At 35.2% G+C, this 18,344-nt stretch overlaps 2 protein-coding genes across 3 annotated transcripts in view; one reads left to right on the forward strand and one right to left on the reverse strand.

Moving 5' to 3' along the window:
• RB1 (RB transcriptional corepressor 1) overlaps positions 1 to 18,344 on the reverse strand; it is a 122,128-nt gene that overhangs the window by 17,827 nt on the left and 85,957 nt on the right. The gene's annotated exons all lie outside the window — the stretch shown is intronic.
• On the forward strand, positions 15,259 to 17,289 carry LPAR6 (lysophosphatidic acid receptor 6). The gene has a single exon (XM_055426104.2). The coding sequence runs from the start codon at positions 16,009 to 16,011 to the stop codon at positions 17,035 to 17,037; it is 1,029 nt and encodes a 342-aa protein (XP_055282079.1). The 5' UTR covers positions 15,259 to 16,008; the 3' UTR covers positions 17,038 to 17,289.

Consider the following 18,344-nt stretch of genomic DNA (forward strand, 5'->3'; position numbering starts at 1 on the left):
AGAAATTAAAAGTTAGAGAAAGAGATACAGAAATGACCCAAAGAAGGTAGAAGGAAGAAAATAATAGAGATATGAGCAGGATTTAATGAAACTGAAAAGAAAGATAAAATATATGGTCTAATAAACAAAGCTAATAACTGCTTCTTTGAAAGAACTAATAAAATGAAACAAACCTCCAGTCAGACTGAGAAAGGAAGAGACAGATAAATAATATTAGGAACAAAAATGGGGCCACCATTAGAAAGACCAGAAAGATAATAGGGACAGTTATGAATAATTTCATATCAATAAACCTGAAAATGTAGACCGAGCAGAAAATGCCACAAAAATAAAAATTAACGAAACTCAGTAAGAAATAAACCTCAATAGTCCTATACAGTATTAAAGAATTTGAAATGGTAATTAAAAGTCTCCTCACAAAGAAAACATTCAAGCACCTCTGGTTTTACCAGTAAATTCTACCAAACATTCAAGGAATAGATAATTCCACTTTTACTTCAACTCTTCTGAGGATGGAAAAAGTAAGAACATTCTCTCTCTGATTTTTGAGGCTAGTACAACACTGACACTAAAAACTGTCAAGGACATTACAAAAAGAAAAATTATAGCCCATTCTCACTCATAAACAGAGATATAAAAATTCTAAAATTAGCAATCCAAATCAGCAGTGTTAAAAAGAAAGTATGTCATTTACCAAGGTGAGATTATCCAGGTTGCAAGATTAGTTCAATGTTAGAAAATCTATAATGCAATTCACCTTACTAATAAATCTAAGGGAAAAAATATTGTCAAAATCAATGCAGAAAAAGCTCTCACTTAAAAACCAATTTATTATGTTAAAAAAGAAGAAAAGTCTTAATAAATCAGGAACAGATGGGTACTCCTAATTTGATAAATGGCATCTACAAATAAAAAATCCACAGCAAACATCATGTGTAAAGGTGAAACATTAAAAGCATTCCCCTTAAAAAACCAGAGATAAGAGAAGGAGGTCCCATTATCACGCTTTCTATTCAGTATTATACTTGAGGTTCCAGTCAGTTCAAAAGATTAAGAAAAGAAATTAAAGATCAAAAGACCAGGAAGGAAAAAAGAACAAAACTACCATTATTTGCAAATGATTTATGACAATAAGGTGGCTCAGTGGTAAAGAATCCGCCTGCCACTGCAGGAGATGCGGGTTCAATCCCTGGGCCAGGAAGATCCCCTGGTGGAGGAAATGGCAACCCACTCTAGTATCCTTGCCTGAAGAATCCCATGGACAGAGGAACCTGGCAGGCTACAGTCCATGGGGTCAGGAAAGAGTTGGACACAACAAAGAAAACTCAAAAGGATCTACAGAGAAATTATTAGAATGAGATTAGCAAGGTCTCAGTACTGTTGTAAAACCAATACAAAATATATTTCTATATATCAAGAAGTTTAAAACGCATAATTTAAAAATCATTTATAAAAATGTAAGACCAGCAGTAAGAGCCATTAAAATAATTGATTCAAAAATTGTAACTTTCTGGAGGTGACATCTTGCAAGACCATAAAACCTGGGGCCATACTTATTTCACTCTTTTAGTGCTTGAACTAAGAAAGAAAGGAAAACAGACAAATTGCCAAGATGCTGCTGCTGCTGCTGCTGCTAAGTCGCTTCAGTTGTGTCCGACTCTGTGCGACCCCATAGACGGCAGCCGACCAGGCTACACCGTCCCTGGGATTCTCCAGGCAAGAACACTGGAGTGGGTTGCCATTTCCTTCTCCAATGCATGAAAGTGAAAAGTGAAAGTGAAGTCGCTCAGTCGTGTCTGACTCTTAGCGACCCCATGGACTGCAGCCCACCAGGCTCCCCCGTCCATGCGATTTTCTAGGCAAGACTACTGGAGTGGCTTGCCATTGCCTTCTCCGGCCAAGATGCTAGGTTTATATAAAAAAGGAAAAGTGGTGCATCTGTAAATAAAAATACAAAACACTGTAGAATGTAGATTTTGTGAAAATATGAAGATGTCTATTCAATAAAACGTGTTTGAAAAATTAGCTAGCAATTTGAAAAAAAGGCTATCACACTTTCACAACATATAAAAATTCAATTACATTAAAAAACAAAACTGAAGAACCATTAGAAATACAAAAGAATATCTTTATAACTTCTTTTTTAAAATCTTTTTTCACCTTTATTGAAGTATAATCTACAAAAACCATATATATTTAAGGTGTACTTGATTCATGGGGTCGCAAAGAGTCGGACACGACTGAGCGACTGAACTGAACTGAACTGAATGTGACGGCTCCATACAAACACACATTGTGAAATAATCACCACAATCAAGCTAGTTAGCATTCACTACCTCACAGAGTTACCTTCTGTTCTCTTTGCATCCCTTCCTCTCCTTCTTTATAACTTCTTGATAAGGAAGGGCCTTTCCAGGTTTGACCAAAACCCAAAAGTTGTAAAGAAAAACACGAAACGACCAGACTACATAAAGCCTGAAAACCTCTGTGTGACTAAAATAGCAATAAACTAAGTTAAACAAAATCTTTAAAAAGTAAACAATACTGATTTATTCTACAACCACCATAATGTATTGTACTAATTCCTATTGTCAAGTCATTCTTTCCTATATTCACTAGGGGCACTCTGAAGTGCAATCTCAATAATGGCTTTCATCTGAGTAAAGTAAGGCTAACAATGAAAACCAGCTAATGCATGTATGTCATAGTCAGTGTTTTACATTTTCCAGTCATTTATGGACTGAATATATTTTCATATGGGATGAATCTACATATATTCAGCAGGAGTGGCCTTATCCCATTCTTTTCTCAAACAAAGACCTTTCAGAAGACCTCGAGACTCACAGAGATATTTAATAGGACACAGGTATGTGGCTGATGAGCATTTTACTTTCTCTTCAAATACGGTTCAAACCCATAGATGGTTTACCTGGTTGAATTATCACAATAGGATTATACCAAAGTGAATTCTTCTAAGAATGCAAGTGCCATTCTACTCACCAACAGTTTTCATGTTTCATCCAAGTATCACTTTTATTACTCCATCTCTCCCAACAAAACTGATACAGAAGTGCCATAAGAATAATAATAAGTATGGCACAATGCACAGAAGCACAGACTCTGGAATCACACCACAGGTGTTCAAGTCTTGACCACGTACTGGCTGCCTGACCTTGGAGAGAGTCGCTTTACCTTGTTATGATTCACTTTTTTGTACTGTAAAGTGGAGATACTAATGACGATAATGCCTAGTTATCATGCATCCACCTGCCCACTGTTTGCCATATGTCTACTCTGTAACAGGTCTATATTAGGAAGTAGGAACAGAACAGTAAGCAATCCTCCAGTTGTCAGCTACTGATAGGGTCACTTCAGAAGCATTTGTCCTCTTCCACCTTACTCAACATGTTCATCTGAAATAAACCTTAATCATCTTCTACCACAAAACCTCCCCACTCCTATCCAGTTTTCCCCATATCATTATCACTTATATACAGTTGTCCAAAGCAAAAAGAAATCACCTGCATTATTCTTTCTCTCACTCTCCACTGGAATCCAATCCATGAAAGTTATATTGGCTCAAACTTCAAAAGATATCCCAAGTCTAACTTTTCCAGGTGGGACTTTTAGAGAGCTCTTAAAATCCCAGTGCCAAGCATATAGTGGACACTAAAAAAATATTTCTATAATGTTATATGACAAAACCCTATCATGGGTTTAATTAAATACAGCAAAGCACAAAGACGAAAGTGGATGACAGGATTTGTTTTCTAACTGATAACTAAATATCAACTGTGGCCGCTGGCTTCCAAGATAACCCCATTAATTCCTCCTACTGGGTATTTACACCCTTGTACACTTGTACACTGTACCTGGGTTAGTCTGTGTGGTCCATGGCATACAGCAGAAGTGATGGCATGCCAGGTCTGAGATTAGCTTATAAAAAAGCTGCAGTTTCTATCTCAGGTTCTCTCTCACGGATCTCTCTGTGCTCTAGGGGAAAGCAGCTGCCATGGACCGAGCAACCCTACAGGGACGTCTACGTGGCAGATGAAGCCTCTGGCCAACAACAAGTAAAGGAATGAGGGCTACTAACAACCATGTGAGTGAACTTGAGGGTGGATTCTCCAACTCCAGGAAAGACCAAACCCGATGGCAGCCTTGGTTGATAACTTGAACAACTCTCCTGAAAGAACTGGAGCCAAAACTACATAGCTAAACCACTCCCAGATTCCTGACCTTCAGAAATTATGTGTGAAGTAAATCATTAGCTCTTTTATTAAACTGTTTAGCTGTGGGATACTTTCTTACACAGCAATGGATACCTAATACAGAATCTGATTTTTTTAATCTAAAGAAAATATTTAATGGAATATTTAACTTTTGAAAATTTATGTATTTGTATCTATAGCACTGCCTGCATTCAGGATTCAGAAGTTTACTCTTGGGTTTCAGGCAAGCTGTTTTATGTCATTGCTAACCTACTTAAATTAACTCTTGGCATAATCACTCTCTGGACATTTCACTCCATTTTGCCACTTAATCATGTGAAGGAAACCAGATTCTCCCTGTCAGCAAGATCAGTATAAATCCCACTTCATAAGTAATATGGATAGAAAAAGTAGAAGTTTAAGTCTATTCTACCTGATCTTTCATATTAACATACATCTAAAGCAAGAGTGAACGCCCCCAGAGAGTAAAGGACTTCAAGGCTATCAGGTCAAGGTATTCCTAAAAGAGATTCTGATTATCTAAGTAAGTACAAGGTCTCCAGTGCTAGTAGAAAAGTTAACAATAGGGGAAGAGGAAGACAGGAATTGCTATTGTATTCTGGGCATTTTAAGAAATATTATTGGCCCTACATTACAGGAAATGTTTTTGTACTATCCTAAACGAAATCATTATAAGACCGTTTTACCTTGCAAAAGGAAATTAGAATACAAAACACAAAATCGTGGGCAGGCCTTGACCTGACAGTTCTTTCCCATTTAACTTAACACTGATATTTTTCAGGATTCTTTTGCTAATATATATGCTGGTTGAGCCACGGTCATGACTTTAGTTCTATCTCTGCTGCTGCTGCTGCTGCTGCTAAGTCGCTTCAGTCGTGTCCAACTCTGTGCGACCCCATAGACGGCAGCCCACCGGGCTCCCCCGTCCCTGGGATTCTCCAGGCAAGAACACTGGAGTGGGTTGCCATTTCCTTCTCCAATGCATGAAAGTGAAATGTGAAAGTGAAGTCGCTCAGTCGTGTCTGACTCTCAGCGACCCCATGGACTGCAGCCTACAATCTCTGCTTACTCCTAAATCTATTAATACATTTCTGACTAAAACTACTCTTTCAAATTCCAGATCCAGTGCTTCCAACTAGATACCTCATATCTCCGCACATATATGTGGCAAGTATCTCAAATGCTAACATGTTCAAATATTAACATGAATGTATTACCTTCATCACCCATCAGCTAAGACTTCTTCAATATCCTCTTTGGCTAACTGTTATCAATTACCTAATTACCCACAGAACAAATCTTAGAATTACCCTCGGTGCCATCCCTGTATTTATCCTTTTGATTCATGCTTTTAATTTTAACATATTTAAACCTTCATATTTAAAACTGGTTTCTTGTAGATAGCAAAGAGCTGGGTCTTGTTTTTTATCCATTCTGAGAATCTCTGCCTTTTAATTGGAGTTTGGACTATTTACATTTAATGTAGTCATTGATATGGTTAGTTTAAATTCTACATCTGTTTGTCCCATCTGTTCTTTATTGCCTTTTGACAAATGTGCAAAAGCAAATCAATGGAAAAAGAATGAACCTTGACCTAAATCTCAAATTTGTAAAAATAAACTGGAAATGGATGACCTAAATATTAAACGTGAAGCTATAAAACTTTTAAAACATAGGGGAAAACCTTGGGGATCTAGAGTTCTTAAGACTTGTCAACAAAAGCATGATCCACAAAATAAAAAACTGATAAACAGCACTTTTATCAAAATTTAAAATTTTTGCCTTGAGAAAAACCACGTGAAGAGAAGAGTCTACAGAAACTTTGAGAAATTATTTATAAGCCAAATATCCAACAAAAGACTTAGAATCTAGAATATATAAAGAACTCTGAATGGTAAAAAACAAACAAACAAAAAACCCTACAAAAAATTCAATTAGAAAATGGGCAAAGACCTGAAGAGATACTTCACCAGAGAGAAAACACAGATCTCAAGTAAACAGAAAAAGATATTCAACACTATTAGCCATCATCCTGATGGGCAATTTAAATTATAACGTCAATGATCTATCCTTACATGATCAGAATGGCTAAAAGAAAATTGAGAAAATACCAAAAAATGGCAAGGATGCAAAGAAACTGGATCACCCATGTATTGTTGATGGTAATTCAAAATGGTACAACTGCTCTGGAAAATATCTGGGAGTCCATACAACACAATAATTACATGACTTTGCAATTGCACTCTGAGTATTATCCAAAACAGTGAAAACTCATATGTTTATATAAAACCTGTACACAAATGTTTATGGCAGCCTTACTTGTAATGGTCAAAAAGTAGAATCAGCCCAGATATTCTCTAATATGTGTACAGTTAAAGAAACTGCAGTACATTCACACTATGAAATATTAGCAATAAAAAAGTATGAATTATTGATACATACAATATCTTAAATGAATCTCCAGAGACTCTGGCTGAGAAGAAAGATAATCCTATTTGATTTCATTTATATAACATTTTGAAATAAGAAAAATTTTAGAAATAAAGGACAGATTAATAATGGCCAGGGGTTAGGGCAGGTACAGTCAGGCTGGAGAAATATGAATATAGTTCCTTGTGTGATGGAACTATTCAGTTTCTTGTCTGTGAGGGTGATTATGTGAATCAGCACATTGTCCCCAGACAGGCTGCCAGGTAACTCTTAGTTGAGGGCATTATGGTAAGTGAAATCAGTCAAAGACAAATACAGTCAGTCTTCCATATCAGGGGATATGGAACCTGTGGATATAGACAGCTGATTGGGCTATGCCATTTTATATAAGGGACTTGAGCATCCACAGATTTTGGTATCTGCAAGAGTGCAGGAGCCAATCCCTTGCATTTAACAAGGGTCGACTCTACAGTATAATCTCACTTATATGTGGACTAAAAAAAAAAAAGAGCTCACAGACACAGAGAACAAATTGAGGGTTGCCAGAGGCAGGGGGTGGGCAAAAACGGGGAAGGGGGTCAAAAAGTAAAAACTTCTAGTTATAAAATAGTCATGATAGAAGATGCAGCAGGGTGAGTATAGTTAATAACACTGTAGTGCATATTTGAAAGTTGCTAAAAGAGTAAATCTTAAAAGTTCTTATGACAAGAAAAAAATTCTAACTACATTTGGTGATGAGTGACTTATTGTGGTGACCATTTCACAATATAAACAAATATTGAATCATTACATTATACACCTGAAACTAATATACTGTGATAGGTCAACTGTATCTCAATTAAAAAACATTTTTTAACCTGGAAAATTATAAACAGCTGATTAGTAGAGTTATATCATCTGTTCATTTTTAAGCTTTTTCTATTTCTCTTATTATTGCTAAGAACCTTAATAATATCTCTCCTACATTATAAATAAAAAATGTATTCCTGAAAAAACCTTAAACCTCACAGAATGATATCACATGTGTTTAGAAAGAGTTTAGTCAGAGAAAACTGAAGTCATGATTCCAGGTACAAGTAGGGATGGATAATGGTCATATGTCAGAAAATGAGAGTAAGGCCAAGAGTAAGGCCAAGACTTGACTGTGAAGGACAGACATGGTAACCAGAATCTGAAGGTAGATTCAAACTTAGGGTACTATGTTATCAAGGAAAAAAAGACAAGTGGGATAGAACTACCTTTAAGATCCCAGATGCTCATTCAACCATACATAGGATAATTAACAGAAGTCAAGAAAGCTGACCTAGCTGTGCCTACTTCAAAACATACAAACAAACAAAAGCACAACGTTAAAGTTGAGTCAAGCTTATTTAGTATCTTACTGAGGACTGCAGCCTGAAGAGGTAACGGGGGAGGTCGGTATATACGTACCTCCGGTGAAGGTGAATCTTGAAACCAAGCACACATCTGGGTAGAAGGTTAATGGTTTCAGTGCTTTTCTAAGCATGGAAAGATGCAAGAACCCAGGTTCATAAAAAATTTCTCCTGAAAATACCTATCAGAAGGCCCCTTCTGCCAGTTTTCCCAGAGCACATTCTACCCTGAACTCCTTTAAGGGGTGCTAAAGTTCAGTGACTGCACTTACCCAGGACTTAATTCTTGCAGAAACTGCTGGCAAGAGACATTTTTTAGTTGGCATCTCTATCAACAAGTTAATACAGGTTGTCAAATGTCACTGCTTTATTGGAAAACTGAACTCAGCAGAAGAAAATTCAGTCCCTTGCGGCAATAGGGTACTAGCCAAAGCACCAAGAGAAAAAGATAAAATAACAACTGCACAGGGACACAGAAGTCAGGGTGGATCTGACTTGAAACTGAACTACTGACCTGGGGCTCTTTTGATAGTTAAGTCTCCCAGAAGTATTTAGCTTGAAGAACACTTTCAAGTAGCCAAAACCAAAACAAATACAAAGCTCCCGATTTATGATGTGCCATGCCAAACAAAAATCAGAAGCAGACACACAGAATTTCATCCAATTGAAACACTATCTTTAGAGATTTCCAATTGCCATGAAAATCCTGGGGACAGGAACCTGGTGAGTAAAGTTATGGAAGATAAAGCTGGGAAACAGAGACTGAAGAGAGCTTTTTATAAGATTGTTTCTCTTAATTCTCCCTCCAACACAGCACTGTAAAGCAGTTATCTTCCAGTTAAAAATAAATTTAAAAAAGAGATTGTTTAATAGTTAAAGGGTAATTCTCTAAGACAGCTATGTGATTTATTCTTCACTTCTTTCAAGTTTTCCTTCAAATGCCCCATCATCAACAAGCCCTTCCTAAAACTTTCTACATAGAACCTCCTTTTTCCTAATAAATGTAGCTTTTTTTTCAGAGAACTTATCACCATATGTCCAACCATACAACTGTTTGCTTCTTGATTGCCTATATTCCCACAGTAAAATATAAGCCCAGGAATTCTCTTTCATTTGCTGCTATACTCCCAACACCTAGAAGAGCTCTTGGCACACAGTTTGCACTCAGTAAATATCTGTTCCTGAATAAACAAATAAATACAGCATACCAGAGATAAAGATAGCATAACCAGGAAAAATAATTTCAATGTGCTTATCCTATTTCCCTATCCATATAACCAGGACAACAATCCAGCAATCTTTCTCTTGTTTTGATCAGCCTGAAACGGTTCGTTTTTGTTTAACTGAAAACAACAACAAAAACAAAAGGTTTGGCTTTAAAGGGGGCCCTTTTGTAGTTAGTCCTTCCGGTCTTTTGTTTGTAACCATTCTAAGGCAGCACTGGTAACAGCTGGTATTGACAGGAAGTCCTCAAAATTCCCAAGAATGTGAAATCAGTTGATTAAAATGAACACACTGGCAAACCAATAAAAAGAAGTGACCATGAAAATTTTGTTCTGGGAATGGATTACTAGTGGCTTAGAATCTTAGTGATTAATTCTTCCATATGCTTTTGCATTTAATATATGTTAAAGAGCCAATCTTTTCCTTTGAATTTTGGCTTGGTTAGGCTAGGTTAAAAGCAAAACATCTACATAAATGCTTAGTCAAATGTATTTCTGCTTTTAAATGTATTTGCAATCATGTTCATAGTATTAGATCTTAAAAATATGTCATTCGTTAAAAAAAAGAAAGAAAGAAATGAAATGTATATACTCATTGCCCTTCTAGGAATTTAGAATCAAACTAGTTATGAGGCATCCTTCAGAGAACTGAGGAGACAATCACTCAAATTATCTTCTGTGTTTTTGGTTGAGAAAGACATGACTATACTAATGAGACTATTGCTGTTTTTGTTGTTTTAGTTACTAAGTCACATCCAACTCTCTTGAGACCCCCATGGACTACACTAAGACATTATTACCAGGCTCGGCTCTAGTCATCAAGTCTTGAAATTTGAAACTTATTCAACTTTAAAGGCTAGACTTCTCTGACATCATCTGCTCTGGAGGCCCTTTAATGGACTTGATTGACTCTCATCTCCCTATTGTACAAAAGCTACTGTTACACTCTATATTACAAGTATTTCCTTGTTTTTTTAAACCTAATTCAATTATATGAACATATTTATAAAAGTGAGACACTTTAAGTATCATGGAAGTATAGAAGAGGAACTGATGAGATCGAAAGGTCTCCACAGAAAAATGGGATAAAGTTTTAAGAGGGGCAGATGAAGGAATGGGGAGCAGGAAGAGATAGAAAAAAAGGAGGAAGGGAACAACTCAAGTGTTAACAGTGATAAACATGCTCACTCAAGTAAAGCCTTACACCACATTCTTGCTTCTCTTCACTTCATCTCTTTGCTTGAACCTGCTACAACCATCATTCTTGTATACTTTTACTTTGTTATAAATCACCACCCATTAGCTTTTAAATCTTTCTTCTAATCCCACCCATCCCTACAAGCTGGTTCCACCGTTTGAACTTGCGTAGATGACTCATGCTCCAGTAGAGTAACATAAAGTGTTATGTGTCTGCAGTAATAACAGAAAGGTAAATCATTTTCAAATGATATCAATTATCACAATTTTAATAAATGTTCCTGTTAGGCTAAAATATTTTTTATATAAAACAAATATATTCTATCAACATAAGTTATAAATGTTCTTTTTTCAAAGTGAGGAAGTTTTGCTTCTAAATCTAAATAGAAACTTTATCATGGAAAAATCTAAAATGAGAAAACTTTGGCTTTTTTCATAGATGTAAATTTGAGATGAAAAAGGATCCTGAAGAATCACTTCTCATAAAGGCAAACATTTCTTGTATTCAAAATGAATAAAATAAATTTAGAATGTTTTTCTTACATTTAAAATTTTCACTGTTTCACACTCTCTTTTAAACTTGAATATACTTATTTCACATACTTTCTCATTCAATTTTTTTGCATATACTTCAGTTCAGTTCAGTCGCTCAGTCGTGTCCGACGCATCTGGTCCCATCACTTCATGGGAAATAGATGGAAAAACAGTGGAAACAGTGTCAGACTTTATTTTTTTGGGCTCCAAAATCACTGCAGGTGCTGATTGCAGCCATGAAATTAAAAGACGCTTACTCCTTGGAAGGAAAGTTATGACCAACCTTGATAATACATTAAAAAGCAGAGACATTACTTTGCCAACAAAGGTCCGTCTAGTCAAGGCTATGGTTTTTCCCGTGGTCATGTATGGATGTGAAAGTTGGACTGTGAAGAAGGCTGATCGCCGAAGAATTGATGCTTTTGAACTGTGGTGTTGCATATATTTGGACTATCTTAATCTTTCAACAAATAATACATTTTTCCAGAACCAAAATTTGACATTGGGTGGTTTTCCTAAATTGAGAGCCAACAAGAAATGGCATACCTTCTACCATTAGATCACGATTTGAAGTGGTTCATGTGTAAAGATTCACAATGTATTTCTGAGATAAAGCAAACTTTTTCCTTTGACACCCTGGAATGTTTTCTTTCACTAAATGAAAACTACGCAATCTACTTTATTTTCCTTTTCTCCCTTGTGCCAAATGCAGCAGTTCCCCCTCGCCTAGATTTTTCTGCCCTTCCCATTCTTCTCTTTCCCATGTTGTATTATTTGTTTATTCTTTTACTAATGTGTTCAAGAATTTATGTTTTAAGATTTTTATTTTTTGCTTTTTGCAAACATTTATTGCATTCAAAAGGAATAATTTTTAGAACAATGGATATGACTAATATTCAGAATAATTTCTCTCACATTTCTCACATTTCAAAACCTTTAACTGTGCCACACCAACTCCCTTTTTAAACTTTGAAAATGTAGGTATAATTTACATAAAATAAAAATCTTAAATATTTAGTTCCATCCATTTTGACAGTTTTAAAATTATAATCCACTTTAAGTCCTTTTTGGATGAAATGAAAGGTATAAATGAATAAATAATTAGTTGATTCATTCATGACTTGATCTACAACTATCAGGCAGGGTAAACTGGTAGGACTGGAAATAAGACAAGTAAGACACTACAACAACCATATAGACAAGAGCAGCAGGGTCAGTTTAAGAAGACAGCAGTGAGAATAAAGAAGGTACAAGATAAAACTGATATTACTATCAAGGCTGGAAATAACCAATATGAAAAAACAGAAAGGAAGAATAGCTGAGGAGCCCACTTTACACATTATTTGTTTATAGCGGTGTTCAAGAAAGCCTATTTTGAAACAGGCATGAAAAAGTCGAAGACCCCCTGGAGAAGGAAAGGGCAACCCACTCCAACACTCTAGCCTGGGAAATCCCATTGACAGAGGAGCCTGGTGGGCTACAGTCCACGGGGTCACAAAAGAGTCGGATATGACTTAGCAACTAAACAACAACATGAAAAAGTCGTATTTCTTGCCTTCTCACAGCCACAGTTACAGCAGAAATTTAGTCAAGAACTCAAAAGTTAGTCAAATCCTTACACTTATATTTAACAGAATTCTCTCTCAAACTGATAACAAAAAAAATAGTTACACAACTAAAACACAACTATACCATTACTGCTGCTGCTGCTAAATCCCTTCAGTCGTGTCCGACTCTGTGCGACCCCATAGACGGCAGCCCACCAGGCTCCCCTGTCCCTGGGACTCTCCAGGCAAGAATACTGGAGTGGGTTGCCATTTCTAGAGTGATAAATAAAATATATACTTTGAAGGCTAGCTAGTTACTGACCTGACTTCTTCACAAAATAAAAATTTGAAAAGTGATGAGAAAAGTGAAAAGTAATGCAATTCATAAAATTTCAAATCAGCTCTTAAAAAACCCATATAAGAAACCAATAGATTCCCAGATTTAACTTTGAGAAGTATGTTGTTGTTCAGTTGCCCAGTTGTGTCCAACTACCCAACGGACTGCAGCACACCAGGCCTCCCTTCAGAAGTATATGGATCTCATAATAAACTGTTTGGTCTCTTAAGTCTATCAAATACAAAAGCACCTATTAAATATACTCGAGTACTTAAGACTTATTTAACTTTGTAAGTAGTCATTTCACAATTTTCATATCTTAATCTAAGGAATTTTAAAGTTATCTAATTTCACTTTGGTTCCTTAATTAGAAGTCAAATTAAATATTTTGAAACATCTAGCATTCAATGATCTTCCCATTCAAACAGTCATTCTGCTCCTGCTCTTCCTCAGTAGAAACAATTCTCAATAAAGTCCAGTTTATCAGTATAATTCATGCCTCAGTAAACATGTGAGTATCTACTAAGGGCCAAGCACTGTGTAAAAATTGGAAATTCAAACATATACTAATATACTAACAGAAAGTTTAATTCAATGAATAGTGATCTATCCATTTTTAAGCAAATGAAACATGAAAAAACTACAAATGAACAGTTAACTGAATATTAAGTCAAGTGAATAACATCAATACATGGGAGAATATTCCAATGTCTCATTAGTTCATTTTATGGGACAATGCCATATTCAAAATGAAAGTAAAAGTAAACAAGATCAGGGCATAGAACTGACTATATTTCATTATTTAATGATATACCTAAAGAGATTGTCAATTTGAAAGTAGATTACTGAGAAACTATAACAGAAATTTTCCCCCAATGAGAATACAAACTTATTAACCACTCTCCTTATTACTGTTCACTCTAAGTTTCCACCTGGCTTCTTTTCTGAACACATACTGCTTCTCTTCCACACTAGTGTGATACAAAGAAATTCAGCCTTCTAAAGTTTTAAGTTTATTGAGTGCAAGTAATATTCCTATTTTTGTGTGTGTCACTTGATTATAAATTTCCTAGTCAAAACAACAAAAACAGACTATAATTCAGGGGATATTCATCAACAAACAACAAAAGTTGCTGATCTTGGTGAGAGTACAGTCCAAATTAAAAAGGTTAAAAATCAGCATAAAACATACTGCAAAACATCAGTTTTAAATCAGCTATGTAATTCATGAAAGAAAAATAAATTGCTCTTAAATTTCCTTCACTGATACCCTAAAGGAAGAATTTCAGACCAAATGGAACCAGAGTAGAAAATAATAACGATATAATACAACTAGATGTAGCCTTCTCTGAAAAATGTTAACATAAAATAAAAAAAAAAAGAAAATGTGTCCATAGATTGTGATATCATCACTCCTTGAGAAAGTAACATCTATATTCAACTACCCCTTTCCCATACATATTTTCTTCTGATTTCTTTGGGCTTTAAAAATGAGTACACTTTAAATATATAGCGCGAAAACACTCACAAGAGCTTTTAAATGAAAACAAAATCTGACCCATAGTCCAATATATAGTTAATGTCATAATAAATGGGGTAGAGGGAGGGCTGGTGGGGGGCGGTGCTTAAAATAAAATTCTGAACCTAAAATTTAGCCAAGTAGTGTAACTTTTATTTTCCAAAATTTATTTCAAGCAATATAGGGAAAAAATATCTTTGTTTACAAAGATGCAATTTTGTTCTGTAAGATTAACACTACTACACCAAATGGAAACATTTTAAAATTTATTCTTCGGTAAAAGTGATTATTAAAAAAAAAATGGAAGTGCTATAAAATATTAATTTAATTTTACAGAAAAGAGGAAAGAATGTGAGAAAATTGTTTATGAAAATGTAAAGAGATTCAGGATTGGAGCCATTCAAAACCATGGCAATTAAATCTTGAGGAGCAATTATGGAAAACAGAAGCCAAGGGTGGCAAAATTTGGGTCTCTCAACTCAAATCCTTTTTACGACTAAAGATGAAATTTCTCTCTTTTACAGCCAACAGATTTTTTAACGTTATATTGTTACTGTCAACAATTTCAATTTATAAATGTACCTACACATTTTAGTTCCCCTCAGCCCCCAAAAAGTCTAATCCTAAACACTGAAGCAATCACATACAGATTTTTTTTCCCTCTCTCGATTACTACCAAAAAGAAAGAAAGAATAAAAAAAAAAAAAAAAATCTCCTTGAGAGGTAGCCAACATTCCAGAAGGCATTTCCGCATAAAAGGAGTTAAAGGGCAGACTGCTCAATTAAACAGTCAGAGGCCCTTTGCAAGCCTCCTAGATATATCCCCAGCAGATATGGTATCAGATTAAAGGAACTGCAAACAAACTGGGCTGAAACCTTTCTTTGTTCAAGCCCAGCCTCTTCTTCCTGTGATGTCACATTACAAATCGAGCAAGCTTCTCTTTTTCTCTTCAGAGAAAGCCCTTCTCACAACACAGCTGGCAACTGCGGAAAAGGCCTCCGAGTCAGCAGGAGCGAACACGCTTAGGAATTTATTTCGGAACCTTTGAAAGACTCCTCTGCTTATCCCTATCTGGGATCCACTGCAGGAATACCGAAAAGGAAAACTTCATTTAAAAGGTGTAAGAAATACGTGAGATTGACCTGGGAATGTTTAAGTCTCAGAAACTTTGCACTGAAAAGCAAAATGTGATTGCTAACTTCAGCTTAAAGATTCTGCAGCATAAGGAAACTTTCATTTTGGAATATTCATCTTGACCACAGAAACAGAAGTTTACAGGATGAGGAGTTTTACTCCGTGTCAGAACACAGTTTTTATTTAAACTTCATAATCCAATGGATTGGCTTCATTGTGTTCTTAATACGAAGCCCTGGGATCACAGATCTTCTGGAGACTTGAAAATGAAAATTTTTTCTTGTTGAAGAATCAAGTGGAAACTTTATAGCAACAAACTTCATGTTTCTTTTGGAAGAAAAAGAAATATTTGTAAAGCCTTGCAAAGATCCAAAGGATTTGCAAATACACTGGAGGTTACAAAGTGGTCACGATCTGAATATCAAAGGAGACTGTTCCTGACCAAAGGACTTCAACACTGTAAACTGGACGTGCCTTTATAATGGTAAGCAATAACAGCTCTGACTGCATATATAATGACTCCTTTAAGTACACCTTGTATGGGTGCATGTTCAGTATGGTGTTTGTGCTTGGGTTAATATCCAACTGTGTCGCCATATATATTTTCATCTGTACTCTCAAAGTGCGGAATGAAACAACAACATACATGATTAACTTGGCAATGTCAGACTTGCTTTTCGTTTTTACTTTACCCTTCAGGATATTTTACTTTGCAACAAGGAACTGGCCCTTTGGGGATTTACTTTGTAAGATTTCAGTGATGTTCTTTTATACCAACATGTATGGAAGCATTCTGTTCTTAACCTGTATTAGTGCTGATCGGTTTCTGGCCATCGTCTACCCATTTAAGTCGAAGACGCTGAGAACCAAACGAAATGCAAAAATCGTTTGTATTGCTGTATGGTTAACTGTGATGGGAGGAAGTGCACCAGCAGTTTTCGTTCCATCTCCGGGTAGCAATAATACTTCAGCAACCTGCTTTGAAAATTTTCCAGCAGCTACATGGAAAACCTTTCTCTCAAGGATTGTAATTTTCATAGAAATAGTGGGGTTTTTTATTCCTCTCACTTTAAACGTAACTTGTTCTAGCATGGTGCTGAGAACTTTAAATAAACCTGTAACATTAAGTAGAAGTAAAATAAATAAAACTAAGGTTTTAAGAATGATATTTGTACATTTGGTTATATTCTGTTTCTGTTTCGTGCCTTACAACATCAACCTTATTTTATATTCTCTTATGAGAACACAGACATTTGTCAATTGCTCAGCAGCAATAGCAGTAAGGACCATGTACCCAATCACTCTCTGCATTGCTGTTTTAAACTGTTGCTTTGACCCTATCATTTATTACTTCACGTCGGACACGATTCAGAATTCAATAAAAATGAAAAACTGGTCTACCAGGAGAAGTGACTCCAGATTCTCTGAAGTTCAAGGCACAGAGAACTTTATTCAGCATAACCTACAGACATTGAAAAATAAGATACCTGACAATGAATCTACAATATAAGCTGTCTGAAATAAGAACACCAGGACTTTACTGGGACAGAGCCTCCAAGGTCCTTCAACTGTGAAAAGTGTTTTCCTGGACAACAATTTTTCCACCTCAAAAAGAAAATAAACATGTGGACATTTTTTAAAGTTTTTAGTATTAAGTATTTGATGTGTTAAGCATTAAAATGTATTCTGTTCTTGTATACACTCAGTTTTATTTTTCTGAGCCACTTTGATTTGTACCTTTCCCTTCATTAGAAAAAAAATCTCTGGAAAAGTTGTTCAAAATATCACAGTGATTTTTATAATAAATAATTAACAAATATTAAAATTTTCATTTAAGTGTTTAATACCTCTATTCAATATACATCTAATTTTGATTTCAGTCTTAATTGAAACTACTAATCATGTTTCTTAAACTATAATAACATAAATGAGAGTCATTTAAAGAATCCATAAATGTCTTTAGAGTATTTTTCAAAAAAACAGTAAAAATGTCTTCTGTAGAATGACATGCTGACACTACTTGAGGATGTCAAGCAGTTACACTTACAGATAATATTTAGGATTTTGTCTTGGTATGCGATTCGTAAAAAGCAGATACTGTTTATAAAGAATAGTATACTTTAAAATTACTCTTTTGGTTCATTTTCTGCATTTAACAGCACTCAATTTAAAAACGATATATGCCATAAAAAGTGATGTGGGAAACTAACAAAATGTTATTTCGCTAAGGAAATTTTTAAAAATACTACTACAAGTATATTTTAAAGGCATATTTATGTCACAATAATTAACCTATTTTTTAAGTATTTTAGATCAGAGAAATAACATATAATACTTGACACTCAACATTGATCAGTACATATGTTTTGATCATTTAAGCCAAACAAATTTTTTAATGTCTAGAAATTTATATTTTCCCTTTACAGTCAATTAGAACTTTACTCCATACAGAATTCTAGGTTTACAATCATTATCTTTCTGAAGTTTGGAGGCCTTGATCCATCTTTCTTTAAATTGCAAGGTTGTTAAGTCAAATATTGAATAGCTAAAGAATATTATTTCAAGTAGACAAGATGTTATGTGTGTCAAAATAACTTGTGAAGTAAGGACATAGGTCCTTCCATAAAAAGCAGCAAAACTAGAGGGTCAAATAACTAAGTACAATTACAATTAGATTGTCATTTTACTAAACATAAATAAGGTATTGCGTTGAGCTAAAATTTAGATATGAAGCACTATCAACACTGAAACACTTTCATTTTCCAACATATCTTTTCTTTCCCCAAATTCAAGCAGTTTTCCAAAGTTAACTAAAAA

This window comes from Moschus berezovskii, chromosome 13 (assembly GCF_049115385.1).
Source record: "Moschus berezovskii isolate FMDL1 chromosome 13, NW_MosBer_1.0, whole genome shotgun sequence".
Taxonomy (NCBI): Eukaryota; Metazoa; Chordata; class Mammalia; order Artiodactyla; family Moschidae; genus Moschus; species Moschus berezovskii.

Bases quoted from the DNA above. Each gene is read 5' to 3' on its own strand.
- LPAR6 (XM_055426104.2), top strand. From the start codon at position 16,009: ATGGTAAGCAATAACAGCTCTGACTGCATATATAATGACTCCTTTAAG.